Source organism: Zingiber officinale, chromosome 1A (genome assembly GCF_018446385.1).
Source record: "Zingiber officinale cultivar Zhangliang chromosome 1A, Zo_v1.1, whole genome shotgun sequence".
In the NCBI taxonomy this organism is placed as follows: Eukaryota; Viridiplantae; Streptophyta; class Magnoliopsida; order Zingiberales; family Zingiberaceae; genus Zingiber; species Zingiber officinale.
In genome coordinates this window covers 5,091,606-5,118,750 of record NC_055987.1, presented here as the reverse complement: position 1 = coordinate 5,118,750, position 27,145 = coordinate 5,091,606, and the positions used below count along the sequence as shown (strand labels likewise).

General features: G+C 36.9%; 1 protein-coding gene and 2 pseudogenes across 1 annotated transcript; all 3 read left to right on the top strand.

Moving 5' to 3' along the window:
• Window positions 1–4,240: 4,240 nt before the first annotated feature.
• On the top strand, window positions 4,241–4,383 carry LOC122039269 (annotated as a pseudogene).
• Window positions 4,384–4,396: 13 nt separating this feature from the next.
• LOC122039397 lies at window positions 4,397–4,546 on the top strand (annotated as a pseudogene).
• A 20,903-nt stretch (window positions 4,547–25,449) lies between these two features.
• On the top strand, window positions 25,450–25,977 carry LOC121996093 (chaperone protein dnaJ 20, chloroplastic-like). The gene has a single exon (XM_042549912.1). It carries the CDS (start codon window positions 25,450–25,452, stop codon window positions 25,975–25,977), a length of 528 nt encoding a protein of 175 aa, XP_042405846.1.
• Window positions 25,978–27,145: the final 1,168 nt, after the last annotated feature.

The following is a 27,145-nucleotide window of genomic DNA, read 5'->3' as shown; positions in this document are numbered from 1 at the left end:
AAAGTGTGATGATAAAATAAGGAGAGAGAAAATATGATGAGAGAGAACAAGGAAAGAGAGTGTGAAATTAAAAAAAATTGTACAAATATACTAAGAGTATATTTGTCTAAAACTTAATTCACATTCCTATTCCATCAAAATTCAAGGGAGGGGGTGAGTTTCATCCATACCGAAATTTTTGGGTTTTATTCTAAAATCTTAATTTCATTCCCATCAACCAAATATAAAGTTTGAAAATGAATCCATTCCCTTATTCTCAAACCCATAAATCAAACACCACCTTAAACAACTAATTTAGTCAATCAATATATCTTTGGTACTTCTGAGATCTGTATATTTATCCTTTCATTGTCACAATCTTTTGCCTTAATCAAGTCTTCCTTCGTGTCATCATTATCCTCGACTACTTTTAGTTGATTAGTTCGATGAAATAAACTTAGCCACAAATATATTGGAGGAATTATTTTTCCATAATTCATTAATTATGCATTTGACAAATTACACATCCTTTTCCTATTTTTAAATCGGTTATATTTTACTTTTTCCTCTTTATTGTTGTTGTTGAGATTGAAATAAATTAAAAATTATTTTAAATTTATTATACAAATTAATTTGATTTTAGATTTCCTTAATAATTGAGTGTATTCCCACTTGCCAAACTGTAAAGGGAAATATCAATTTGGCAACTTGGTAACTACCTTTGTTGCGTGTGGAACAAAAGTGTTCCTTACAACGTTGAATTTATCGAAATAATAATTGCACTAAAAATCATTTCCATTATTTTTTCATATATATATATATATATATATATATATATATATATATATATATTTGTCTGTTTTCATTGAGCAAGAGAATTCATCCAGACCACACAATCATAATTAGCACGATAAAAATTTCAACAACTTGTATTGTATATTTATTACTACAGCTACTTTTTCCACCCCGCTGACACCCTCCCCTCCCCAGACCGACCATAAAATTTAATCATATTTACTTTTCTATCTTTTTCCTTATTCCTCATTCACATTTTTTTTTATTTTTTTTAAGTTTTATTTTTTTAACTAATTTTATTTTTTTATCAGTTTTATTTTTTAATAATTTTTTTATTATTTATTTTAATCTTTCTTTATTTTTTATGTTAGATTTTAAGATTTATTATTTGTAAAAATTTAAATAGTATAAAAATATGGATAGAAATATAAATTATAAATTAATATATGTTGAGTGACAGTGCTTTTCCCACCTCCACGTTTTATTTTGTTTTGTTTTATTTTATTAATTTTTGTTTCTTTAATCAGTTTTTTTTATAACTTTAATTCTTTTTAATTTTTTATTATATATTTATAATCTTTTATTTATTTTTTAATCGTAGATTTTCGCACACACTCTCTTCCCAGTCTCATCGTATTATTTACCTTTATACTATTTTTTTTTAAGTATTTTCTCAACAAAAAAGTCATACTTTTTTTATATTCGTAATATGAGATTGGATCTTTTGTCCCTAATTTTTTCTGTCCTCCTATCCTACTTGTCGCCTCAAGCCCACTACCGGCGGACTCTGGTCGTCGCCCCGATCAGAACTATACCCTAGGGGAAGGTGAATCCGGGGGTCGCTATCAGGGTGATCGACGTCGAAATTCGGTCGAATTTAAGCAGGGACTCATATCGTCGACGAAGAAAAGTTTACTCAAATCCAGTCGAATTTTGGGATTGATCGCGTCGATGACGACCGTATTTACCTTCCCCCTAGGATATAGTTTTAATCGGGGTGGCGACCGAAGGCTGCCGACGGTGCCACCAACGATGGGCTGGGGCAATGAGTAGGACACGGGGACAGATAATATTGAGATAGGATTTGATATTTTATAATCTTTGTTTTTTTTTAATAATAGATTTTAGGAGTTATTATTTATAAAAAATTTGAAAGTAAAATATCGGTAAAAAAATAAAAAAAATTGATGAAAAAAATAATAAATAAAATTTATTTAAAAAATAAAACTAAGGAAGTAAATAAATTTGAAAAAAATAAACGGTAATAAAATAACTTGTTATTTTAAAAGAAAGGGCAAAAAAGTCATTTAACAAGGGAGAGAGAGGGGGGTGTGTTGCTAGAGGGGGTGGGAAAAGTAATTTACATTTATTACTAGCACATTTTCAACTAAACATTTCGTTGTCTAATTAATTAAAGGTTCAAATAATATATAGACAATAAAAACAACTTAATTGCCTATGGATAAGTTTTATTAACTCATAACCTCAATTAGTAAACTGTAAACTCAGTAACCATGTGAAAGTTTTATTAATCATAGTCTTAAAAGGATATTCAAGCCTTAAACAAAGTCTTTGATTGACTGCTTGAATGTCTCTGTCATACTTTGAGTAGCAAATTAGACTAGTCGAAGAGAAAGTTGCAAACAACTTCAAATAATTTTAAATGGTTTCCATATGTTTGAAAGACTTTTTTCATAAATTTCAATCGAAGTTTGCTTTCACGAGTAACGAGTGCTAATTTCAAGCACACACGATTAAGAATGATCAAAAATTGGCAAGTGGCTTATGACCTTAAAATGCTTTGAAAATGATAGAATATAACGTTTTAGTTTACTTTCTATTGTCACGATTCAAATTGATTAAACTTTCTTTTTGGGAAGTACAAGTGACACATAGATGACTTTATAAGTAGGACTTCTTCAATATTTTTGGATAAATTTATTCAACTAAATTGGAAGATCTACTATAATGTAAATAAATGGATAGATATACTAATGATTGTTTATCTCATATATTAATGAAAAGTAATTAACTTATGTGATTCAGAATTTAATATTCATTAAGTTTTAAAGAAAAAAAAATGATAATTTCAGTTAGTCTAATTGATTATCTCTGGATGATCGACTCGATTCCATGAAAGTTTTTCATCGGTCACTAAGATAAATCGGGAAGTACACGTGGCGGCCAGCTCAGAAACCCAATATCCTTTAGTTATATCTCCTATTTGGAGAAATTTTTTTTACAAATATATTATAGGTGGGGTTCGAACCCTCGTTAATTTTTAAAGAGTAACATGTGTAAGAAGGCCTACACTATATTTCATTTGAAAATTAGAGTTAATTAATAAAAGACAAGAAGCTATTTTAAGAAAGTTAGATAGAAATGTTTATAAGGTGGCAAAAAGACGAGTACGCTCATCCTTAACGCCCCTGTCAATTCGTCCCAGGGCTCATAAATAAAAATATTTACAAGTTAACACAGTACAAGGAGATATACTAATGATGAATGAATTTTGTTACATGTCTAGCAGTGATATCACTTTCCTTGGTATTGAAAAAGTGTAATTAAGAAAGAATTGTATTAGGTATTGAACTAGGCATCTTGGACGTCCAACGAACCCTTGTAGTCAAATTTACAGAAAATGAGAAATATAGACATTATAGACAAATAAAAAGATAAAACTAAATTACAAAAAGCAATAATTGAAAGTGAGTTATTTGTTTCAATATACAAGTATTATACTAAACCTTGAACGAAGCTAAAATATCAATAAACAATCAAAGTCATTAAGATTATATTTAGCTCGATGAATATAATTAGTCACGCATCTACTTATTTGATTATATTTGATGATTACTCGTTTTCAATTTTATCTCTACTAATTATACTTTGATTTGAATCAAATATTGTTTGTAATACTTGAGTTACATTGATCAGTACTAGCTACTAACTTTATTTAAAATCAATCAATATTAATTAGTGGTCCTAGAAGTCTTATAAATTGCAAAGATGATGGGACCATTATTCCTTTGATCTATTTAATTTTTATTTTTTTATTATTATTTAAGTTAAAAGACACCATAATATGTATAGAGAAAGGGGCTTGTTATTCTAGTTACCCACCTTGAGAGCTCCATAGGTATTTTTTTAAAAAATTTATTTAGCTTAAATATTATAACCTTAATCCTAAATTCTAAAAAAATATATATATAAATAGTGCACACAAGATGAGCACCATAAGGCAAGTAGTAAAAAAATCTTTTATATATATTTTACTATTTTAGTAAGAATCTATCTCTTTACTAACAATTTGGTGAAACCTAAAAATGAAATTATGTTAATGTCTTTTTTTTCCTTTTCACACTAAGAATAATTTCAAGATTTATTCGTAATTTCCAAAAACACATTGCAACGTTGTGAGCAGAGAAGTTTCTATAAATATCTTGAGCTAGCAATGTTAAAAAGCATATTTTTCTTGGTTTTTTAGCTTAGATTAAGTATGATATTAAATTAAATTTTATAAGGGGGTGTTTGTTACAGTAGCTTGCTACTAGGATTCTCGAGCGTCACTCTAGCATTGCACCATTGCATGAGTCTGACGCACCCTTACCCAATTTATGGGCAACCTTTTCGTTAAAATTAAGTGTAGTATTTGTTCTTATTAGTTTAATATCTGATATAAAGAATTAAATTAATTTTTTTATAAAGGAGACTCCGTTACCCACACACATTCATGTATTATATTACACACGCAATCAAGGGTGAAGCCACATATAGTTTTAATGGGGTAGTTGCCCCACCTTAATTTTTTGTAAGTACCCCTAGAGGTATATAACATTATAAAAATATTAGAGTCTTGCCACACTAAAAAAATAAAAGTAAATTATAAAAATATTAGAGTCTTGCCATACTAAAAAAATAAAAGTAGGGACAATACTAAAAAATTAAAACTATTTTCTATATGATAATTCTTCTTCCCTCAAATCTCTTCCTGCATTACCCCACTTGGGATAAGGGGCCTAGCTCACACAACACGTGTGGACGATCACTAGTATAGAGACAGAGATAGAGAGTAATGTTATGGTACTCACCTCCATGAGCAACTGAGTGCACTTCACTCACTCAGACTCAGTCTGGCACGAGAGTCAGATACAGGAGGTGTGTGTGTATATATACACACACATAGGCTATATATATATATATATGTGTGTGTGTGTGTGTGTGTGTGTGTGTGTGTGTGTGTGTGTGTGTGTGTGTGTGTGTGCACGACTTTCACAGTAGTAGTGCCTCATCACTTTTTTCCCCTACTGTAACACCACCATGATCTGAAAGTCCTAGAATTAGTGCAATATCTTTTCTTGTTAATCTAATCTTCTAATTTTGAAAGATGAAACACTTAGCATCATAGTTTCAATTGTCAAACATATTTTGTACACAACTTCTGATATTTGCAATATGCGGTATGTCTAATGCCCAGGTAAATGGGCTTCTACTTAAAACTCCAACTATCGATCATCTGGTTCTAGTGCTTTTATGAACGACTTAAACTAGGGGACATTGTTTTTCCATTGCATTTTCTTACGGTATGAACGAGAAGTAGAGCTTCTGTGGGACATTGATACACTAGACGACATTTATTTCTATAAAATGATACGTTACAATGTGAGTTTGAACAATAAAATAATAATTCAGCTAGTTTTGATTAGAACGTGCTGGTCACACTATGTTGTAGCAGCTATAAAATCATAGTTGCTACATCCCGATGTGACCAGCACATTGTAGCATAGCTACTACAACTTGGTGTGACCAGAATGTTGCAACAACTACCAAATTGTAGTAGCTACCAACGTGGTGTGACGAGAATGTTCTTATTTTAGGGTTTCCACCTTGTAGCAGCTACCAAATTGTAGCTGCTACAACGTCTCGAAACAAGAATGTTGTAGCAGCTACCAAATCATAGTTGCTATAATATGCTAAACCCTAAACCCCTAAGATGTGGCAGGAGCAGAGAGTTAAAAGATAGATAATAGAATATGGGCATGTACATATAGATGAACAGTCACAGGCAGATGAGACAAAGCGAGGTGGCACCAAGGGAGTTGATTGGTGAAGACGGTGAAGGGCGGCATGAGAGAGCTCGAAGGAGGAGGGTTCGAAATGTTTGACTTTTTGAGAGGGAAATGGGAGACGAAAGATTTGAAATGTTTGACTTTTTGGGAGGGAAAGGGGAGATGAAGGATTTACGGTATTTAAATTTCTGATGGGGTGGTGCTATGATAAAAAAAAATAAAAAGTGATGGGGTACTGCTATAGTGAAAGTCATGCACAGGTACAGACGTGAAGTCGCGCAACATATCAACTCTGATATATATTGTTGATATGTTGTGTGACTCAATGTCCACGCATGTGCGAGACTTTCATTGTATATATAATACAATTAAAGAGATGAACATTAGTACAACATGCAGTGATAGAGTTAAAGGAAGAAATCTATGGATGAGTCCCCTAGTATTATTGATCATTCTTTAGTAAGAACAAGGAGATGTGGGAAGATATTAAAATTATCAAATGAGAAGTCAACCTCGAAGTCCAGGCTATATCGTGGATGCAGACATCAAAGTGTGTCACATGACATGTACAACTGTCTAATTTTATAACAAGGGTATGTATCAATTAATTTTGCATTTGTTTGATAATTTTATTTGTAAACCAAGTAATTTTAGAAAATTTTATAAATGTGACGATGTGTTCATTGCCAGATTAAGTATAGGTAATCATCATACTAGTGATAATGATACATATGAAGAAGAGTTGACATTTATAGTTAGTACTATCAAAGTTTCATTTTATTTAATTATAATGGTTTATTGATTTAGAAATTTTAGTTAATAATTATCTTTATTGTTGCAAGTTATAACAACAAACTCTAGTTCTGCATCTTTTGAGAATATATAATGTTTTCAATGTTGTGTGTATTATCTGGCCAAATTCAAACAGTTATTTGTGTTAGTTAACTATAATATGTTGTAATTAGTGGTTGTGTTCCGTTAACTATAATGTTGAAATTAGTTCCTAATATATATTGTCTAAGTTGCAATTAGTGTCATTTATTTTGTTGTTTGATCTCGATGCTTCTTTCAAACATTTGTTCTATACTTCTATGGTTGTGGTTATGGTTTACTACTTAAATATTTTCAGTTTGTACAAAGATGTGAATCACATTGTAGAAGCTACAGTTTTGTAGCTGCTACAACATCAAACTTGTGTTGTAGTAACTACGGAACCATAGCTGCTACAACGTGTTTATACAAGCTATGAACCACATTATAGCAGCTATGATTTTGTAGCTGCTATAGTATCAAACTTGTATTGTAGCAGCTATAAAACCATAGCTGCTACAACGTGTTTATACAAGCTACGAACCACATTATAGCAACAACGGTTTAGTAGTTGCTACAACATCAAACTTGTGTTATAGATGCTACAAAACTGTAGCTGCCACTGTTAGTGCAGTTTGCACTAATGGTCTAACTTAGATTTTAATGAGTGACAAGTGAGTTAAGTTAGGTGTTTTGTGATCTAATTGTGTTACAAAGTATACAAGAATTGACAAGTCCAAAGAACCGGACACCAGACTGAAATTCAGCTAGGTTCGCGGGATCAGATAACTGGTACGAAGTCCAGATAGGTCAACAGGCCAACTGGATGTCTGGAAGAAAGTCTAGTTAGGTCCGAAGGATCAGACAACTAGTAGAAGTCCAGTTGGGTCTGTGAACTGGACAACTGGCATGAAGACTTGGTGGGTCAGAAGACTAGTTAACCGACTACAAGATGGTAAGTAAAGGTAAGTCACTGGATGAGAGTGACTTTGTATGGACGCGTCTCGATTGAGGGACAGTAGGTGTCGGTTCAGGTTAGGTCCATTTTGGATCCCTAATTTGAGAGCTTGACTAGTTCCTGATCCTAGGAGGACAGAAGCTAATTACTATTTATTTTTATTGTACTAACTTTATTTTACAGGATAGATGTTTTAGTTTTGGACTAACACAACTTGTTGGGTAAAAGGAGCAAAAATCCTTCGGATGAATAGTACCTGAAGGTGCCTTCAAGCATTGGAAGGCGCCTTCGCACTATTCATGGAACACGCTTTCCAAGGGATAAAATTTGGATATCATCACAGATAAGGCGCAATAAATTTGGGATTGGATTTGGCCCATTAGAGACGTCTTCAATGCCTATGAAAGGAGCCTTCCATGGCCTTTATAAGCCAGACTCGGTTAAGCTTCACACAATAACTTATATACGAGCTATTACGCATCAATTCGAGGTTCTGACTGCGCTGACTTCCTACTAAGACTTTACTGTGAAGCTGTTGCACCCGATGACTACTCCGATGACTTCCAATTGCGGTCGACAGACTGACACCGACACACGAGCCCTTTCACTTCGATCCCTAGGTGTCAGTAACGAAGTTAAAATTTTTTATTTAATTACTAAAAAAGGGAAGTATAGTCTGTTACACTTGTACTACATTCTTTATACTCGATTCCTTCTTTCAGAGGTACCAAAAGAGGTATTTTAGTGAATTACTCATCGATAGGTCCGCGGGACCTGAGTCTTGGAGTAGGAGTCGCCGAAGACTCCGAACCAAGTAAAACTGACCGTGTTTTCTTGTGTTCTTTTTCTTCTTTATTTTTCGCTGTGTACTTATCTTTTCAATTTCAAAAAGAAACAAGTTTTCAAAACCACATGATTCACCCCCTCTCACGTGTGACTTAATCCAATAGCTACAACATTTATATAAGCTGTGAACCATGTTGTAGCAGCATACGTACGATTTTATAGCTGCTACAACATCAAATTTGTGTTGTAGCAGCTTTGAAACCATAGCTGCTACAACATACTGGAACAAGTTGTAAATTACGTTATAGTAGCTACGGTTTCATAGTTGTTACAATGTCAAACTTGCTTTGTAGCGGCTACGAAACTATAGCTGCTATAACATGTTTATACAAGGTTGAGATATATCATCAACCCACTATTCAACATTAAAGGTAAGAGTTACAAATTCTAAAAGATGAACAAAATAAGGATAATAGTCATTATAGGACACCAACAAAATAAAATGAAGATCAACAAAACAAAAGGAAGATCAATAAAATGATCATCCTGGCCTACGGACTTATAAATCGAGACCCTAGTAACCATTGCTTTCCAGAAGATTGATGGCTTCTTTTAGAGATGCCTGAGTCACCACCAGTGTTTGAAGGGCTCCCTTTAACTGGCACACTGCTTGATCCACTTTTGCTATAAGGTTTTCGCTAGTTTAAATGTCAGAGATGGCATAGAGTTTTCCCAAGACCCCCAAAGAAGAGGAAGCTGTCAAACTAGTATCATGGGACTAGGAGAAGGTGTTGTTTTCTTAGCTCCCAAACGTGCCATGATTTGGGAAGGAGAAGTCATTATTTGTAATTGAAGGGTTAGGGTTTAGGATAATGATGGGCAAAGGGTTTAGAATGTCATCTTTATAATAGTGTGAGTTTATCAATTCCAGAGGTATAGCCTATTAAATGTAAGGGAGAAGGTGAATTTAATTCAGGGAGTTGAAAAATCATTTCCAGAGTTATAATCCATTAAATGCAATGGGAGTAGTTGGTGAAATTTACTTAATCAAGATAATGGTATAGCAGCTATGGGCACATATGGGCATGTAGCTGCTACAATGTGATTTATCAAATCATGACCATGTTGTAGCACCTATAGGTCTGTAGTTGCTATAACACAGACTTTATATTTTAGTAGCTATGGGTCCATAGCCAATACAATGTGATTTATCTTATCATGATCACATTGTAATAGCTACAAGTTCGTAGCTACTATAACATAGACTTCACATTACAGCAGCTAAGGGCTCGTAGATGCTAAAATATAATTTAAAAAATCATAACCACATTGTAGCAACTACAGGCCCATAGCTTCTACAACACCGACTTACATCCACTTACCAAATGTCAAGTTACCTCCTTAACTTCCAATCTGACCCACTAGGTCTTCCTGTCAGAATCACACATCCGGACTTTGCCAATCAGGAATTGTATATCCTGACCTCCTGCCGGAATCACACATCTGATTTTAACCCATTGGAAATTGAACATCCTGACCTCCTGCCAGAATTTCACATCTAGACTTTACCAATAAGGAATCACACATCTCGATTGGACTTCCTGTCTCGTGTCTGGTCCTCTTGACCCATCAAGTTTAATCAACCCTACACACTCAGTAACAAGGTTAGACCAATAATACATCTAACTTTAATCAACTTGTCTTTCATCAAGACTTAGATTGATCATTGGTGCAAACTGCGCCAATAGATAGATAGTAGAATATGAACACGTACATGTAGATAAATAGGCACAGACAAGCAAGGCAAGGCGAGGCGATACTGAAGGCTAGCGCAAGGGAGCTCGAAGGAGGAGGGTTCGAAATGTTTGACTTTTGAGAGGGAAAGGGGAGACTGAGGGTTCAAAACGTTTGAGTTTTTGAGACGGAAAGGGGAGACGAAGGGTTTAAGGTTTTTAATTTTTGATGGGATGGTGCTATAGTAAAAAAAAATGTGATGGGGGCACTGCTACAGTGAAAATCGCGCACAGGCATAAATATAGAATCGTGTAGCATATCAACTTTGTGTATTAAATTCTTTTTTACGGTTTAGGCTAAAGGAAGTATTTTTTTTTTTTTTAAATTAACACTAGATGCTCACAGGTTGCTCAAAAACTACATGAATAATCAAGATTAGCAATCAAATAATTCAGTCGCTAAAAGTTTCGTTGTCAACACTAATTAGCAAAGGAAAAAATGTTCTGTTGATAAAATTAGCGGCGGAAAGTGTATTTCTACTAATCTTCAGTAAAATTTTGACATAACCTCCTTTAATTAAGTTTTCAATCGTGTTTACACATATCAACGATATCAACAACGATATCACATAAAAATGATATCAATATAAACAACGATATCAACATCAATCATGTATCACATAAACAACGATATCAACAACGATATCAACATGACAACAATATCAATAGTTGCATCAACATTCAATGTACCAACAAAATAAATATAGATCAACAAACCAACATAGTTACAAAATAATGATACATTCAATATTCATTATATCAATAAATCATCCTATATATGGTTCAAAAACATTCCAAATACTTCCATCATAAAACCAAACATATAGTGTTCAAATCTACATGATCATGGTAAAAAAACCAGTACACTATTCATCATTATCACATCTTATCATTCGATCCTGCAATAAGTACAATATGATAGATTATTATAAAATACAAGCATATGGTTAAAACTTTACTATATTTTCTATTTTGAAATAATCTTACCCATATATGAATTTAAAGTTAAACTAGATATACAAGAACTCAAAATTATTTATCAAAAAAAAATGTAAAAACTGATTATAAGTGATAAATGAGAGTTTGAAGAAAAATGTGAAAACAAATATATACCTTCATGAGAGTTTGAAATGATGGTGATAGAATAAACATTTATCTACATTATTCCTGAAAAGATGAAATACAATTATAGATACATATAGTATCAAAAATAACAAAATCATTTTACATTTTTTTATAAGTGATAAACAAAAATGCTAAGTCAACACACCTCAAATTGAGCTAGTAATTAGTAGTGTTCAGGTTCTGAGTCTCCTAAGAGTCAAAATCATGCGGCGTTCAAAAAGCAGAATGATACGGTGAAGAGATAAGAGGTGAGGGCATTTTGGACATTTGAGAGCAATTAGGTTTTGGTTTTAAGGGGTAGCACTGTTCACGCGGAGGGGAGGGGGGCGCGCATTTTTGGCCCGCCGCCAAGAGGAGCTCCTTCCTCCCTCCTCGCCAGCGCCAACGTCGGCCGCCGACCGCTCCTCTCCTCTCCCTCCTTTCCTCCGGCCTGCACCCTAGCGTCGCCAACAGGAAGAGAGGTTGGGCTTCATCGCCGCTGCCGCCACTGGACCGGCCTTGACTCCTCATTCGCTAGCGTCGGCCGCCGGCCACCCCTCTCCTCTCATTCTTTGACTCTGCTGCTTGTGTAGACCACGCCCCATTTTGGCTATTGCTTTCATTTAGAAATTCCGACTGAGCTCCGTTAGCAACCTCCAGCTGCCACCTCCCCTCTTCTCCGAGGCCGACGCCCCTCTTCGCCGTCTCTGACACCGACGCCCTATTGTCGCTTCCGACACCGGCTCAATCTGAGGTCTGCAGTCCTCTTCCCTTTCTCACGCATGCCAGACAGATCTGAGCCCCTCTTGCAGCCTTCATCCGGAGCCGAACGCTATTGCATCCAGTGGCAACCATTGGCTGATCCACGACCACCACTGATTGCACAGCTGTGGTCATCCTCCGATCCACGCCGACTAGCGTTTTTGGTGCTCTGCTGGCCTGCGAGCCACCGTTGTATTTCGGCTTACGCGTCGTTGTGGTGTGTTCGGCCTGCGTGCTGATATTATATCTCGGCCTTCGCACCGACGTCATCTCTCCGCCGGCGTGCCGATATTATCTCTCAGTCGACCTGTTATTCACCGGATCCAGGTCATGCTCAGCTCCCAACGGGTAGATCCAGCTCCTTAGCTGACACATTTATCTATTCTTCAGGGTCGCGATGACTCGATCAGCTGCATAACTAGCTCACCGATCCATCCAAGGGTGCCCCCCGGGGCCAGGGTATATCACCGTACTCGTCTTGTATTTATTTAGTTATTCTATCACTATTCGGCTGCTTATATATTCGTAGGACTTGCCTCGAGCATCGGGGTACCAGAGACCAGGGTGACCCGATCGCTGGCTGCAGATAGCATTGACCGGATGTCTTCCGATGACTTGGTCAACACAGAAGATAGCTCACCATTCGGGTCATGAAGGTGCGGTCAACATTCCAAACACGTCATTCCGGCAGGTTCGTCTTCTCAGCTTCCTGACAAGATCATATTTGGCGTCGTCTGTGGGAACTTCGCTTGATCTGGAACGTAGAGACGAAAGACGTCGGAAAATTTTGCTATATTCATGACCTTGGTGGGTTTTGACGAGCATATCGTATTCGCCTCAGTCCACGGGTATTCGGGAGTCGAGGAATTGAATCAGATCCTTTGCTGGTCGGCAGGTTAGTTTTTTCGTTATATTCTCTCTTTCAGATATATGATCTGCCATAGTTCCTCGATCGAGGATCCCCGAGCCGATCGATCGGGTGTGTGTTTATCTAAGCCATAGGCTCGATGTCGAAGACCCCCGAGCCGATCGGCCGGGTGTGTATTTATCTAAGCCACGGGCTCGATGTCGAAGACTCCCAAGCTGATCGGCCGAGTGTGTATTTATTTGAGCCACGGGCTCGATGTCGAAGACCCCCGAGGCGATCGGCCGGGTGTGTATATTATATCTGAGCCACGGGCTCGATGTCGAAGACCCCCGAGCCGATCGGCCAGGTGTGTATATTATATCTGAGCCACGAGCTCGATGTCGAAGACCCCCGAGCCGATCGGGCGGGTGTGTATTTATCTGAGCCACGGGCTCGATGTCGAAGACCCCCAAGCCGATCGGTCGGGTGTGTATATTATATCTGAGCCACGGGCTCGATGACGAAGACCCTCGAGCTGACCGGCCGGGTGTGTATATTATATTAGAGCCACGAGCTCGATGTCGAAGACCCCCGAGCCGATCAGCCGAGTGTGTATATTATATTAGAGTCACGGGCTCGATGTCGAAGACCCCCGAGCCGATCGGCCGGGTGTGTATATTATATTAGAGCCACGGGCTCTAGAAGTCGAAGCGGTGATTATAAAAACCCCGCCTTGAAGACCATCGAGCGGCGACGTTAAACCCTAAAGTTGAAGCAGCGACTATAAAAACCCCACCTTGAAGACTGTCGAGTGGCGACGTTAAACCTTAGAGTCGAAGCGACGACTATAAAAACCCCGCCTTGAAGACCGTCGAGCGGCGACGTTAAACCCTAGAGTCGAAACGACGACTATAAAAACCCCGCCTTGAAGACCATCGAGCGGCAACGTTAAACCCCAGAGTCGAAGAGACGACTATAAAACCCTGCCTTGAAGACTGTCGAGCAGCGACGTTAAATCCAGGTCTCCACCGACGGTCGAGCGACGACCTTAAATCTGTGCCTTCACCGACTAGCTTATCAGAGCATGTATCTCCCGTTCGGGATTGAGTGGTCTTCACTGGTCTCAGACCAACTTATCAAATATTCTATCTCCCCCGTTTGGGATCGAGCGATTGTCACCATCGGATCTTCTATCTCCCCCGTTCGGGGTCGAGCGATTGTTACCATCGGATCTTCTATCTCCCCCGTTCGGGGTTGAGCGATCGTCATATCGGATCTTCTATCTCCCTCGTTCGGGGTCGAGCGATTGTCATCATTGGATCTTCTATCTCCCCCGTTCGGGGTCGAGTGATCGTCATATCAGATCTTCTATCTCCCCCGTTCGGGGTCGAGCGATCGTCATATCGGATCTTCTATCTCCCCCGTTCGGGGTCGAGCGATTGTCACTATCGGATCTTCTATCTCTCCCGTTCTGGGTCGAGCGATTGTCATTATCGGATCTTCTATCTCCCTCGTTCGGGGTCGAGCGATCGTCATATCGGATCTTCTATTTCCCCCGTTCGGGGTCGAGCGATTGTCACCATCGGATCTTCTATCTCCCCCGTTCGGGGTCGAGCAATCATCATATCGGATCTTCTATCTCCCCCGTTCGGGGTCAAGCGATTGTCACCATCGGATCTTCTATCTCCCCCGTTCGGAGTCGAGCGATTGCCACCAGCGGATCTTCTATCTCCCCCATTCGGGGTCAAGCAATTGTCACATATCGGACCAGCATATCATATTTCCTTATCTCCCCCGTTCGGGGTCGAGCGATCTTCACTGGTCGCGAACCAGCATATCAGATATTTTATCTCCCCCGTTCGGGGTCAAGTGATCTTCACTGGTCTCGGACCAGAATATCATATTTCCTTATCTCCCCCTTCGGGGTCGAGTGATCTTCACTGGTCTCAGACCAGCTCATTGAATCTCTTATCTCCCCCGTCCGGGGTCGAGAGGTCTTCATTGGTCACGGAGCATCAGAGCAGCTTATCTCCCCCGTTCGGGGTCGAGCTATCTCCAATGGTCGTGAACGAGAGTATCTCCGTTGGTTTCGGGCCATAATATCTCATAGGCTCTGCGCCCGTTCGGCTCACGACTTTCGTTTCCGTGCGCATTCGATTTCGCGTGCGATGCGCCCGTTCAGCTCACGAATTTTGCTTCCATGCGCCTTCGACTCACGGGCTACACTCCAGTTCAGTTCACGTGCGATGCACCCATTTGGCTCATGACTTTCGTCTATGCGCACTCACTTTCACGGGCTATGCTCCCGCTCAGTTTTTGGGCTCCACTCCTACCCCACGTTGATTCATCGCTCGCTCGGTATTCGCCTATGCGCTCACTTAGCGTTCGGCCGAGAGCTTGCCTGACAACCGCTCGGCACTATGTTTCATCGCTCGGTTGACACTTTGATCTCCTGGTCGCATTTTACAGCAATCCGATCGGCATTTTACGGTCGCCCTGTCGGCATTCTCCGGGCCGCTTGTTTGGCACTCTCGTAGTCGTCCGACCGATAACGCTCGACCATACATTTGAACAACTCGGTTAAACGCTCGACATTCTCTCGGTGGTATGGTCAACATCTTATGGTTGATTGGCAGACATCTTCGTGGTCGTGCGCTCGATGGTCTCGTCCACTCGGTCTACTCATCATCCTGTTTGTCGCTCGGTCGACTAGCATTTTCCTCGTTGCTCATTTTGCCACCTGCTCTGCATCTATCCGACTATTGGCTTGGTACTATTTTTCGTAGTCTGCTCGGCACCGTTACCATCTCATGCGACACCATTACTATAGCGATCGCGTACGTGGCAGTACACTATGGATTCAGCGATTTGATTCGGTTATCGAGAGTGGGTCAGCCTTTTGTGATAGACTGTCTAGTCAGTCAGACTTGCACCTCCTTCGACTAGACTTGAGATGGAGGCTTGTGATACGGTGAAGAGATAAGAGGGGAGGGGATTTTGGACATTTGAGAGCAATTAGGTTTTGGTTTTAAGGGGTAGCACTGTTCACGCGGAGGGGAGGGGGCACACATTTTTGGTCCGCCACCAAGAGGAGCTCCTTCCTCCCTCCTCACCAGCGCCGACGCCGGCCGCCGACCGCTCCTCTCCCTCCTTTCCTCCAGCCTACACCCGAACGCCGCCAACAGGAAGAGAGGTTGGGCTTCATCGCCGCCGCCGCCATTGGAGCGGCCTTGACTCCTCCGAGCGCCTCACGTCGACCGTCGACCGCCCCTCTCCTCGCCAGCGCCGACCGTCGGTCGCTCCTCTCCTCTCATTCTTTGACTCTGCTGCTTATGTAGACCACACCCCATTTTGGCTATTGCTTTCATTTAGAAGCTCCGACTGAGCTCCGTTAGCAACCTCCAACCGCCACCTCCCCTCTTCTCCGAGGCCGACGCCCCTCTTCGTCGTCTTTGGCACCGACGCACTGTTGCCGCTTCTGACGCTGGCTCGATCTAAGGTCTGCAGTCCTCTTCCTTTTCTCACGCATGCCAGACAGATCTGAGCCCCTCTCGCCGCCTTCATCCGGAGTCGGACGCTATTGCATCCGGTGGCATCCATTGGCCGATCCATGACCACCACTGATTGCACAACTGTGGTCATCCTTCGATCCACGCCGACTAGCGTTTTTGGTGTTGTGTTGGCCTGCGAGCCACCGTTGTATTTCGGCTTACGCGCCGTTGTGGTGTGTTCTGCCTGCGTGCCGATATTATATCCCGGCTTGCGTGCCGACGTCATCTCTCCGCCGGCGTGTCGATATTATCTCTCAGTCGGCCTGTTATTCGCCGGATCTAGGTCACGTTCGGCTCCCGGCGGGCAGATCCAACTCCCCAGCTTACACATTCATCTATCCTTCAGGGTCGCGACGACTTGATCAGCAGCACAATTAGCTCACCGATCTATCCGAGGGCGCCCCCCGGGGTCAGGGTACGTCACCGTACTCGTCTTGTACTTATTTAGTTGTGGTATCACTATTCGGTTGCTTATATATTCATGGGACCCGCCTCGAGCATCGGGGTACCAAAGACCGGGGCGACCCGGTCGCTGGCTGCAGGTAGCGTTAATCGGAGGTCTTCCGATGACTTGGTCAACACAGAAGATAGCTCACCATCCGGGTCATGGAGGTGCGGTCAACATTCCAAACACGTCATTCCAACAGGTTCATCTTCTCAGCTTCCCGACAGGATCACAGAATGACTCATTAATGAAAAGCGAGCAAAGAATTCATGCATATGTTTCTCTACTGTCGTCTACACCCGATCATCAATCAACGCCTCTACTGTCATCATCTGATCCTTCAATTCTTGATTTTCTTTCCTTAAGGATTCCACTTCAGTAGATGATGAAAAACCAGGATGACGACCCCTTGGATCCCTCACACGCTCATAAGTGACTTTTACCTAGGAGCCAAGGCCGTAGAGGGAGTTTTTTTTGTTCCAATGACAACATCAAAATAAATTTCATTTACAACATCGGTGGATAGAGTTTGTAACTTCTCTCTCTCTCTATAGCATACTGAGGCACTTGTGCAACTCTATTAATCATTTCATCCTATGGAAAACAAAAAGATATATATTAGTATTTAATATACCATTAATAAAGGTAGTCATTGTTAATTAGGAATGATAATAAAGTTTATATTCTTACATTTATAGTCTTTAATTGAGGATCGATAAATGTATCATTCTTTTTTTAGTGTGTCTTGGTAAATATCTCACAACAAGTGGGAGGTCTCTGTAATATATTTTCTTGCATACACAAATTTTATTATAAATGATTTCACTGATTGAAGGCGCCTTGAACCCTATTAAAGGCGACTTCTAGCTTCGGATAGAGTTTCCAGGGGCAATAAAAAGACCCCTAGAGATAGGAAATATTAGATAACTTATGTATTAATCTCCTAGTAACTTTCTAAGCTTTTCAAAGAGTGTAAGAGACTTCTCCTCCTTCATCAAATGAGATACTATTAGTGGAGTTCTGCAACCACCTTGAATTAACAACCACCTAGGTTATAATCAAGTAAAAAAATCCTAGTCTCTTACTTAGTTCTTTTTAAGTTATTATTTATTATGTCATTTTGGTTAACTAATATTGTATCCCTGCTAAACTTAGCTCGTGATTATTCTAATTTATTTTCAGGGTAATTCACCCCCTCTTGTCGATCTAACAATACCAATAAGTGGTATCAGAGCTCAATCGTCTCAGAAGGACTAACCGTCGACTAAAGCACAAAGACGATGGTTGGACCCAGCATCTACCCACCTAAGTTCGAGCGGGAGTTCGCAATATGAAAGAAACACATGGAGGTATTTTTTAAAATATATTTTGAATTATTTTTAATAATTAAATATGGTTTTATAGCCCCTAAGGACCAATAAGAAGATGAAAAATAGGAATACTAATGGATCAAAAAAGAACAAGCCGACTTCATAGCGAACGGATGAGCCGAGTTCCACCTGCTAAGTGTACTTTAACCCCAAGAAGTTAGTCGAATTGGAACTTACGAATTAGCAAAAGAACTTTGCAGGGAGAAATTTCTAGTGCTACATGAAGGAACACCTGAAGTAAAGATCGCAAGACGGGACCTACTCCGGAACCAAATTAGCAACCTCCGAATGGAAGAAGGTGAAATGGTTGCTCATCTACACGGAAGAATCAAGGAGGTAATCACCCGATTAACGAACCTCGTAGAAATGATAACTAATAGGGACTCGAAAAGGTATGCTTTAAGTGCATTCCGGAGATCACCGGAATGTACATCTATAGTAGACTCCTAGTATATCTCCAGAGACCTCAAGGTAAGTATACTATAAAATCTTTTTTCTACTTTCAAATTACATGAGTCTCGATATGCAAGACAAAAAAAAGGGTCAAATCAGAATCTAGTAATGCAAGCCTAGAAGAGCCAGCGGACCGGATTCAGACTCATCGATTGACGAAGATGAAGTAGCCTTCATGGTAAGAAAATTCTCTAAGGGTGCATTTGGTTTAAGTTATCATGTATAACCTTAGTTATGTGATTACCAGGTAATCACATAATCAAAGTTAGGGGAAATAAAATATAATCAAATGTTGTTTGGTTCAACCTAAGTAATACAACAAAAACTTATTTGTTTGTAGGTTTAATGAATAACCTAGTTTAATATTTTACTATATTACCCTCAGTTACAAAACCAACCATACATAATAATAATATTATTTTTTATTATTTTTATTTTATTTCCATTTTTTATGGTTTTTTATTTTTTTAATATATTTTTTTTAAAATTATTTTTTATTTTTTATTTTTTAAAGCTTTTTCTATTTTTTTACATTTTTTTTATTTTTTACATCTTTTTTATTTTCTAAAGTTTTTTTCAATGTTTTTCATTTATTTCTTTATGTTTTTCTTTTTTAAAAAATATTTTTCTCTTATCGAAGGATATTTTTGGTAAAAAAATAATTAACTCCAAAATCAAGAAAAACTTCAATTTTTTGAGATTTTCCGATCCCGAATTGCATGTCGTTTTGTTGACGCATCGGGCATGGAATATTACTCAGAATTATCGATTACCTAAATCAAATATTGTTTTCGTTGATAAACTTGGATGATGGATAATCAAGGTTATCAAAGATAACCCCTAACCAAACACACTCTAAGTATTTTAAATCTAACAAATTTAACAAGTCGCAAGCCAAGAAGTTTGCTCCAAGAAAATGGAAAGTAAGATGCTATAACTATCAAGAAGAATGACACATCAAGGATGATTGTCCGAAACTAAAAAAAGGAGAAAAACAAAGGGCCAAGCAAACTGAAGCATAAAAATCTGAAGGCAACATGAGACGAGTCATCATCAGAGTACAAATTGGAGGAGTATGTCGGACTAACACTCATGGCAAGTCACCAAGAGGAAAATATTGATGAAGGAGAAGCTACATTTGAGGAAAGAAGCAACGAAGGGAGAGCATCCAACTTCGAACATGATATGATAAGTGAGGTATACCTTTTACCTCATAATCAACTTTATTCTAGAATAACATTAATGTCTAAATCCTTATAAGCTAAAATTTAAGAATAATAAATTAAAAAGGGAAATTGTTGATTTGAAAAGAAAATTAGCTAATGCATGTCCACTAGAATTGTTTGATAAAATCAAAAATGAAAATAAAAAATTAAAAGAAAAAGTAGAATTGCTTAAACAAAATTCTGCATGCTCAAATACCTTTCGATATTCAAATGTTAGATATAACAGTAGGCTTAACTAGTATTTATAATTTTACAAGCGTCAAATTATAAAAATAGTCGGAACTTATATTCCTAAAAATTATTTGATAAATCTAATAAGTAAAAATTTATATCGGACATGCTTAGTATAATTTAAATTAATTTTATATATGCTTTAAAATTTAATATATTTTATCTTCCATATTGCTTAAACAAATTCATTATTTAGCATGCTTAGTATTCATATTTCGACTTGAAAATTTTTACCATGCTATTTGATGATTTGATCTACTAACAAAAAATTATTTAAAAATATTTGACTGTTATATTATTTGTTTTGAATTTTTTAATAAAATTTATATTGTTAAAATTAAAAAATGTTTCGCATATCAATTTTTTTGGAAAAATTTATTTCTGTAAAACATGATGTTGCCTATCACAACAAATTTTTTTGAGATTTTTTTATCATTATCTAAATTATTTTAAATTTTTTACAGAAAATAATATTTTTATTATTAAAAATTATTAAGTCTTTATTTCTATAAAATTTAATTTTTCTAAAGATAAACATCATATTTTATATACTTAGAAAAAATACCATAATTTTTCTATTTGTAATCATTATATTTTCAAAAAAATACATGTCTATCTCAAAGTATTAATTTTGAAAATAAAACAAATCAAGAGCTTATGAAAGATTTTGTACTAATTAGAAACCTTATCTTTGACATTGACAAAAATTTTCATTATTTGTCAAAATGTTAGAGTAATTTTTAAAATTAAATTTGAGAAATTTGAAACTTAATTCTTAAAAATTAATTTCTCAGTAAAATAATTTCAATGAAAATACAAATTACATGGAATATTATTTTTAAACCCCTAGCAAAAAAATCAACTTTTTTCTACTATTTTATTATTTTCCCTAGTTATTGTTTTGATATGATCAAAGGGGGAGAATACATAGATGTTGAGTTTAGGGGGAGGTTTTATTGCATTTATTTTAAATTACATTAATTTTAGTACATTTCATATTTGCAATAATATGATATATTTGTTGCAATTTTGGTTGTTATACTTTAATTCATGTTAGTTTAATCTTAAGTTAACTCGGATTGATGCATATCAAAAAGAGGGAGATTGTAAATACCCCACGTTGATTTTAATGTGATCAATAAAGTCAAGTTAGGTTCTGTTTGTCTTTAATGTATTGTGTCTAAGAGTGCAGAAGCTTAGGAATATAAGAAGTCAAGCGAAAAACGTAGCTAGTAAGAAGGATGTCACAAGAAAGAAGTCGACGGACTCGATGCATCTAAGGGATAAGGTGCTACGGAAGAGTACGCCGATGGATGAGAAAGACGTGCACAACGTTTGAGAGACGAGAAGTCGGGGAGGAAGCTTGTTCGAGGAGAAGGTCGGAATTGAATTCGGGTGAGCTCAACTCTAGTTAGTCGGAGCATCACCCATACGAAGAGATCAGCTAAAGAACTAATTTGCCTCATAGAAGGTGCCTTCAATGAATAGTATCGAATGCGCCTTCGATGAACAATGTTGAAGTCTTCCAGCATGTTGAAGGCATCTTCCAGTGACCGTTAGCTAAAGATAAAGTTTTATCTTCGGCGATAAGATTTCACTTATTGAAGGCGCCTTAAACCCTATTGAAAGCATCTTCCAGCTTTGGATAGAGTTTTTCAGGGACTATAAAAAGTCCCTTGAAGCTAGTAAATATTAAACAACTATCTATATTAATCTCCTACTAACTTTTTGAGCTTTTAAAAGAGTGTAAGAGGTTTCTTCATCTTTATCAAAGGAGATACTTTTAGTGGAGTTTTGCAACCGCCTTGTATTAACAACCACTAGGTTGTAACCAAGTAAAAAATCCTAGTCTCTTACTTAGTTCTTTTAAAGTTGTTATTTATTATGTCATATTTGGTTAACTAATATTGTATCCCTGCTAAAACTAGCTCGAGATTATTCTAATTTATTTTCAAGCAATTTACTTCCCCTTTTGCCAGTCCAACAACACTAACAATGACTACTCAAGATTTACATGGGTAAAATTTTTAAAAACTAAAAATGAAACCTTTGAAACTTTCAACAATTTTTATAAATTAATAGAAATGAAAAAATATAAAAATTAAAAGAATAAGAAGTGATCGTGGGGGGGGGGGGGGGGGGGGGGGATTTGAAAACCATAGGTTTACCGAATTTTACCAAACTAATGAATATCACCATGAATTTTCATGTCTTAGAACCCCTCAATAAAATGGACTAGTGGAAATAAAAAAATAGGACATTACAAGAAGACGCTAGAACCATATTGAATGGATATAACTTAAGTAATCAATTTTGGACAGAAGCAATAAACACTACATATTATATTCAAAATAGAATTTTACTCAATAAATTTTATAATAAAACCCCTTATGAAATATATTATAATAAAATACCGAACTTAAGTTATTTAAAAGTATTTGAGCGTAAAGTACACATATTAAACACTAAAGATTACTTAGGTAAATTTACATCCAAATCAATAGCTAGTATTTTCCTAGGGTATTCCACAACTAGTAGGGCCTATAGAGTCTACAATAAAGTCCCCTCAGGATGGTGTGATGATTGAAGCATGTGGTCTTTCCATATGAGGTCTTGGGGTCGAAACTTGCCGTGTTCGAGCATGCTCTCCCCCATGCCTTGACCACTTACACTAATGGCTAATAGTCACCCGTGATTTACCTCCTCCGTGTTGGCCTAGGGGCGGGTTGGCGAAGGCGCTGGGGGTGAGCCAATCACCTTTTACCACATATAGAGTCTACAATAAAAGCATCCTAAAAATTGAAGAAACAACCAATTTAATCTTTGATGAAAAAAATAATCAACCTAACAATATTAACCATGAACAAAGTGTTACAAATTTGAAAGGTGATGAACCTAGACCTCAATCTACCATAAGTGAAACAGAAGAACCAATTATTAATTATGAAATAAGAACAACTAGATTAAGATCTAATCACCCAGTAGATCAAATTTTAGGTGATCTAACTCTAGGAGCCAGAACTCAATCATCATACAGAAACCTAAATCAATAGCTTTAATATCTAAAATTGAACCTAAATCAATAAAAAGGTCTTACTTGACCTTGATTGGATTATAGCAATATAAGAAGAACTGGCTCAATTTTACAGAAATCTAAGTATGAGACTTAGTACCTAAACAAGATAATAAATCAATTATTGACATAAAGTGGATATTTAGAAACAAATTAGATGATGAAAAAAGTTATTAAATATGAAGCCTGATTGACCGAACTAATTTCACACTCTTCATTAATTACACATTTGACAAATGACACTTTTTTTTTATTTGGTGTGGTTGTCATTATTGTTGTTGTTATTGTGGATATGGACCTCCAATAAAAAAATATTTTAAATCAATTATAAAAATTAATTTGGTTTTACATTTCCTTAAGAATTGATTGGATTCCCACTTGCCAAACTGTAGAAAGAAATTAACATCAATTAGTGGAAATTATTATCCTTTTTGTTGCATTTTTTTGGAGAAAAATTTAATGTGCTCTTAGTTGACTTTGATTTTTTTTTGTTGATTTTTCCAGGGGCTATAAAAGTCCCCTGGAGCTAGTAAACATTAAACAATTTCTGTTTTAATCTCCTATTAACTTTCTAAGATTTTAAAAAAGTGTAAGAGGCTTCTTCGCCTTTATCAAATGAGCTACTGTTAGTGGAGCTTTGCAACCACCTTAGATTTACAATAACCAGGTTATAACCAAGTAAAAATCCTAGTCTCTTACTTAGTTCTTTTAAAGTTGTTATTTATTATGTCATATTTGCTTAACTAATATTGTATCCCTGCTAAAACTAGTTCGAGATTATTTTAATTTATTTTCAAGGCAATTTATCTCCCCTTTTGCCGGTCCAACAACACTAACAATGACTACTCAAGATTTACATGGGTAAAATTTTAAAAACTAAAAATGAAACCTTTGTAACTTTCAACAATTTCTATAAATTAATAGAAAATGAAAAAGATACAAAAATTAATAGAATAAGAAATTATCATAGGAGGAATTTGAAAATTATATGTTTACCAAATTTTACCAAACTAATGGATATCACCATAAATTTTTTATGTCTTAGAACCCCTCAATAAAATGGACTAGTAGAAAGAAAAAATAAGACATTACAAGAAGCCGATATAATAATAGCTCTAATATTTAAAATTGAACCTAAATCAATAGAAGAAGTCTTACCTGACCTTGATTGGATTATAACAACATGAGAAAAACTAGCTCAATTTTACAAAAATCAAGTATGAGACTTAGTATTTAACAAGATAATAAATTAAGTATTGACATAAAATGAGTATTTAGGAATAAATTAGATGATAAAAAATAAATGGTTAGAAATGAAGCCTAATTGGCCGAACTAATTTTACACTATTCATTAATTACATATTTGACAAATGACACATTTTTTAATTTGGTGTGGTGGTGATTATTGTTGTTGTTATTATTGAGATGTACCTCCAATAAAAAATTATTTTAATCAATTATAAAATTTAATTTGGTTTTACATTTCCTTAAGAATTTATTGTATTCCCACTTGCCAAAATTGTAGAAGGAAATCAACATCAATTAGTGGAAATTATTATCCTTTTTTTTTGCATTTTTATGCAGAAAAATTTAATGGGCTTTTAGTTGACATTGATTTTGAGTACTACAACTTGGCAGCTAGGTTGTAGCGCGTGGAAAAAAAAAAGTGTTCCGTACAACGTTGGATTGATCAAAATAATAATCGAACTAAAAATAATTTCCATTGTTATTATATATTTTCCCAATAGAATTCATCCAGACGACACGATCATAATTGGCTGGATATGAAATTTCAACGACTTTGTATTGTACATTTATAACACATATAATCTCTATTAGTAAATTATTACGACTTACGTGGAAGTTTTATTAACCACGACCTTGAAACGAAACTCAAGCCATAAACAAAGTCTTCAGTTGACTATTTGAACCTCTTTAACTTGATTTATGTGGCAATTTCGAAGAGAAACTTACAACTTCAAATAATTTGAATTTAATTTTTATTTTAATAATTTAGGTGTCTTTTTAATTCGATCGTCTATTAATATTAAATAAATTTAGAGTATAATTTATGTATCTTCGCCCTCTTTATGATATCAGAAACTCTATAAATCTCCAACCACCTTCCTAGCAATTCACTTCATCTGCTCAATTCAATTGTTTCCTTTTTCCTCAATAGAGAAGCAATTAATTAATAATGTTTGCTCTCTCTTCTCCCATCTCCCCCATCTCCATCACCACCACTACAAGAACAAGAGCCCCTCAGTTCAGGCTCAAGGCCACTCCCATCGCCGCCGCCTTCGCCGCACCTCCCTCCACTATGTATGAACTTCTCTCTATACCCCACACCGCCGGACCCGAAGAGATCCGCGCCGCCTACCGCCGCCAGGCCCTCCGATGGCACCCAGACGCCTGCCGCTCCGCCGCCGACCAGGGCCGCTACGCCGAGCGCTTCATGCAGGCGCACGAGGCCTACGAGGTGCTCTCAGACTCCACTCGCCGCCGCAACTACGACCTTTCCCTCTCCGGGGACCGCTGGGCCGCTGCCGTCGGCGCCGCCCCCGCCTTCCGCGAGGGCCGCCATCAGAGGCGTGAGGGAGGCATGACGGCGTTCGGGAACTGGGACGCGCAGCTCGAAGGGCTCTTCCGGCGGTCCGCCGTGACGGAGGCCGGCGGGGAGAATACGTGGGGCGGCCGCGCGCGCCGGGCACGACAAGCCGTTTAACGGTTTGGGTTTCTCGGATCGATTGGAGATTTGGACGGCTGTGATTGAGTGATTTAAGATCATGATCGTGTTTTTGTAAATGTACAATCGAGATCTACGCGATGCGGAAGGATGTATATATAGTAAATATTAGCTTTTCAGACCATAAAAACGAAGTATTCATAGAGACAACAAAATAGGTAATATAGATATATATTATTTATAGAAAATACAATATTATGTTCATTTCCAATAACAAGATTTTTTTGATTAGAAATAAAAAAATAATTATAAATTACCGTATCCAAATTTTTAGAATATCCAAATCACATACCTAATATCTATTTTGTCCCTCCATTCATTGTTCTCAATATGATATAAAAAATTGATATTCAATGATATACATATAATTAAAAGAATTAGATGACACTTTAGTTTCTATCCTCAACTGTTCAACGTTAATTATTGTAAGAACAATGATTTTCTTAATATAAATAAGATTTTCTTAATCATACAAACAAAATTAACATATAATCGGTTGCTATGCTGTCCTAGCTTGAGGTATCTTCAATATATTGGAGTCTCTTCGTCAATTGGTTTTTTTTATAGAGTTGATGCATCATGATCAAATCCAGTTATCTCAATTCAATTTTTAAAAATTAATATTTTCTAAATTTTAAACCTCAGAAATATATATATATAATACTTCATGATCTCCTAATTTTTTTTAGTTTTAAAATTTTTTAACTTAGAACACTGTAACTTAACTCCTAAATTTTAGAGACAAAATCTAATTAGCTTAAATCCTAAATTAAAAAAATAAACAAAAAAATAAAAAAAATATAAAAATTTTTTTAGCTTGAACATTAGAACTCAATCCTTAAATTTTAAAGACAAAATCTAATTGACTTAATTTGAAGCTAAAATAAATAAATAAATAAAAATATACCTAAAAAAATATATTGAGTGAGAATTGAGATGTCTAGATTTGCCTTAATGCTATTAAAAAAACTTTACGAAGGAGTTCCAATACATTGGAGGCGCCTTGAGTTAGGACATGCACCAATCCACAGTCAGCGGTCCGCATATAACAATTCTTTATTTTTATTCGAGAACAAAAAAATTATTGATTTTCTTCTTACAAAACTGATCTTTTATCGTCCTCTTCAAGAGAAGAGATGCGGTTCAC